This window comes from Dasypus novemcinctus, chromosome 9 (genome assembly GCF_030445035.2).
Source record: "Dasypus novemcinctus isolate mDasNov1 chromosome 9, mDasNov1.1.hap2, whole genome shotgun sequence".
In the NCBI taxonomy this organism is placed as follows: domain Eukaryota; kingdom Metazoa; phylum Chordata; class Mammalia; order Cingulata; family Dasypodidae; genus Dasypus; species Dasypus novemcinctus.
In genome coordinates, this window is record NC_080681.1 from 131,780,131 (window position 1) to 131,783,369 (window position 3,239).

At 59.2% G+C, this 3,239-nt stretch overlaps 1 protein-coding gene across 1 annotated transcript; it reads left to right on the forward strand.

The window, feature by feature from the left end:
* Positions 1–387: 387 nt before the first annotated feature.
* Positions 388–2,516, forward strand: LOC131279888 (uncharacterized). The gene is made up of 2 exons (XM_058304745.1): positions 388–1,452; positions 1,563–2,516. The coding sequence occupies exon 1, from the start codon at positions 388–390 to the stop codon at positions 1,375–1,377; it is 990 nt and encodes a 329-aa protein (XP_058160728.1). The 3' UTR covers positions 1,378–1,452; positions 1,563–2,516.
* The last annotated feature ends 723 nt before the right edge of the window (positions 2,517–3,239 follow it).

Below are 3,239 nucleotides of genomic sequence, written 5' to 3' on the forward strand. Positions count from 1 at the left end.
CCGTTAGAACAAGGGGCCCCTCGCCGGGGGGGACCTGCCGCAGACCCCCGCGTGCCGCCCTGGCCAGGCTGCCCACCCGCCGCGCGGGAGCAGGTGGAAAGCTGCGGAAGGCCGGGCCCAGGGCGCCTGTGGCACCTTTTCCAGAAACTCGGGCTGGGGGTATCTTGCCGTGGGAGTGGGCGGGGCAGGGGCCCGGCGGCACCCCGAGGCTCTTGGGCCTTCTGTCCCAAACCCTCCCCAGGGAGAGGCTCCACTCGCCCGCCCCGCCCAGGAAGTGGGGCTTTGGTTAGGGCGGTGGTCTCGTCAGGCCGGAGGGGCCCATCGGCCAGGCCCCAGCTGGTGGACAGGGTCTAGCACAGGGGCAGAGGCGCGGGCAGTGGCCCAGGAATGGTTGGTCTCCGCCTGCTTCCCCCGGAGGCCCTGGTGGAAACACCCCGGGGAGGGGGGGGGGGGGACTGCCCTGCGGCCGAGCCAGGGTCCGAGGGTCCGCCTCGCAGGTGCGGGGCCAACACAGGGAGGGCCCTAACCACAGGCCTCCTCCATCAAAGCCGCGGGGCCAGCTGGAGGACCCGGGCATGCCTGTGGGGGCTGCAGGCAGAGAACAGAGACCACGGGGAGGCAGTGAGGCCGTGGCCGGAAGACTGGCTTCCTGGGAGGGAGGGAGAAAGCCGAAAGTCTCCCTGGCTGCGCGGCTCACGCACCTGGAGGAGAAGCGCAGGATCAACAGAGTCGTCTGTTTTCAGGAAAACGAAACACAGGGTCTCCGTTCTGGGACCCACCCCCCACGAACCCACTGGGTCAAACTCCAGAAAACCCCGTCCTGTCCAGCCCGCCCCAGGACTTGGGGCCCATTTTGCGGAGGGAGGACGCCCAAGGTTCCTGCCGCAGTACGAGGGGAAGGGGCCTGCAGGACCCAGGCCAGTCCCCAGGGTGAACTTCCAGAGAGGGCTGGAGGCCCCCTCCCCGCATTTATCTCACGGGGGGAGCGAGCTGTTCCAACGTAAGGGGCTTATTCCTGCAGTGGACCCCCCCCCCCCTTCGTCCCTGCCCTGGAGCCGTGCCGCCCCCCTCCGGAGCAGGCCAGAGCGCAGGTGCAACGCAGCCCTGCGCCTGAGTCGGGTTTCCCTGCCTCCGCGCAGGGAGCAGGTGGCTTGTCCACAGTGGGTGGCCTGGCCAGGCACGAACACGCCGGGGCCGAGCGGCCCCCTGGGAAGGCTGCCTTCGTCCCTGCAGCCACGTGCATTTTCCCTTGGCTTTTTCTTTAGACGGTATTTTCCGGTATCTTCACAGCAGACACTGGCCGTCCGTCGGAGGCGAGGCCGGTCGTCCTTCACGTCCTTCAGGCAGGCCCCACCCGGTCAGCGGTCAGCGTCCTGAGAGCCGAGACTCCCGCTAACAGCCCAGGCCACCTTCTCCACGTTTCTCCTGGGTCCTAGAACGCTCCACTTACATGTAAAATACGAACGCGCATCATTTGTAGCATATACTTAGGGAAGGATGTGTTTCTGGGGGTTTTACAAGAGCAAACTGTCACACAGACGTTCTCCATCTCACCCCCGCAGGCGCTGCATGAGAGCCAGCCCCAAGGGCACCCACTTTGCTTCCAAACGTCCTTGCCCAGAAGTCCTTCCAAACACCCAGGAGAGTCGAGGCTTGCGAGTGGTTTTTAAAAAGCTCCCCTGACGGCTTCCTCATCCGTCTGCTCTCTGTGTCTGCTCGTTGTCTTTCGGAGGCGTCTGAAACGGACCCTGGGACCTCCCCGGGGGAGGCAGGTGCTCAACCGCCGGAGCCACATCCACTCCCTGCTTTGTGTCTGCTTGTTCATCAGCTCATTGCATCAGCACATTGCTACAGCTCGTCTTCTTTAGGAGGCACCCGGAACTGAATCCAGAACCTCCCATGTGGGAGGCAGGCACCCAATGGCTCAAGTCACGTTCACTCCCTGCTTACGAGTGCTTTTAATTTTAACCCGTGGTCTAAAAGGCTAGCACGCTGCACCTTCCCTCCTGCACGAGGGCACTCGCCCCGCTCAGCCCCTCTGGTAACAGGCTCTCTTGCTCGTTTCTGTTTTTGCTTACCTCGAGCAGTTCCTCACCTTGGGTGGGCTGTGATTCCCCCGTGGGCCCCCTCCGGGCAGCCGCACTGTTTCCACTGCCCGGGGCTCAGGGCCACCCCTCTTTTGGCTGATGCTGGTATAAAACGCCACCACCCACCCCTGTTCAGCCGAGGCCACCAGCTCCTTCCCAGCCCCTTGCCCTGCCCTGTCCTGCGCCCCTCGCTCCTGAGAGCCCCCTCCTCACGCCTGCACAGCGACCCCCACTCCCCGGAGCCCGCGCTGTGGCATCGGCTCTCCCTTCCTGAGGGTGAAGCTGGCTCTCCGGGGTCGTCTCTGGATCGCCTTGCCCACCTGCGGCCTTCTCTCCATAGAGCTGTTTGTCTTTTTCTTGACAGTTTATCGAGCTTAGTACAATATTGATTCCAGGCATTTGTAATCTGCATTAAAATGTTTTCTCAAATCTGTGGTTTGTCTGTTGATTCTGTTGTAGAATATTTTGCTATACCATAAAGTTTTAAATTTTGAGATAGTAAATATGACTGTAAGGAAATTTGGAAATAGAAAAAAAATAGACTACTGTATGTCTCCAGAGAGTCTGTGCAAGAAAAAGAAAAACTGAAAAAAAAAAAACCCAAACTTTGAATGTTCTGAAGGAGATAAATATTGTGATAATGGAAAAAGATCAGAAAGCTATAAAGGCAGTGGACTTGGGCCAGTGGTTAGGGCATCCGTCTACCACATGGGAGGTCCGCAGTTCAAACCCTGGGCCTCCTGACCCGTGTGGAGCTGGCCCACGCACAGTGCTGATGCGTGCAAGGAGTGCCGTGCCACGCAGGGGTGTCCCCCGCCTAGGGGAACCCCATGCGCAAGGAGTGCGCCCCATAAGGAGAGCCGCCCAGAGCGAAAGCAAGTGCAGCCTGCCCAGGAATGGCGCTGCACACACGGAGAGCTGACACAACAAGATGACACAACAAAAAGAAACACAGATTCCAGTGCCGCTAACAACAACAAAATCAGACAGAGAAGACTCAGCAAATAGACACAGAGAACAGACAAGTCGGGGGAAGGGGATAGAAATAAGTAAATCTTTTTAAAAAATGCTATAAAAAGAATTATTCAGAGAACAAAAATGAACTCTTGGAAATTAATATGACAGCAGAAATGAAATGCTCAAAGAGTCGGA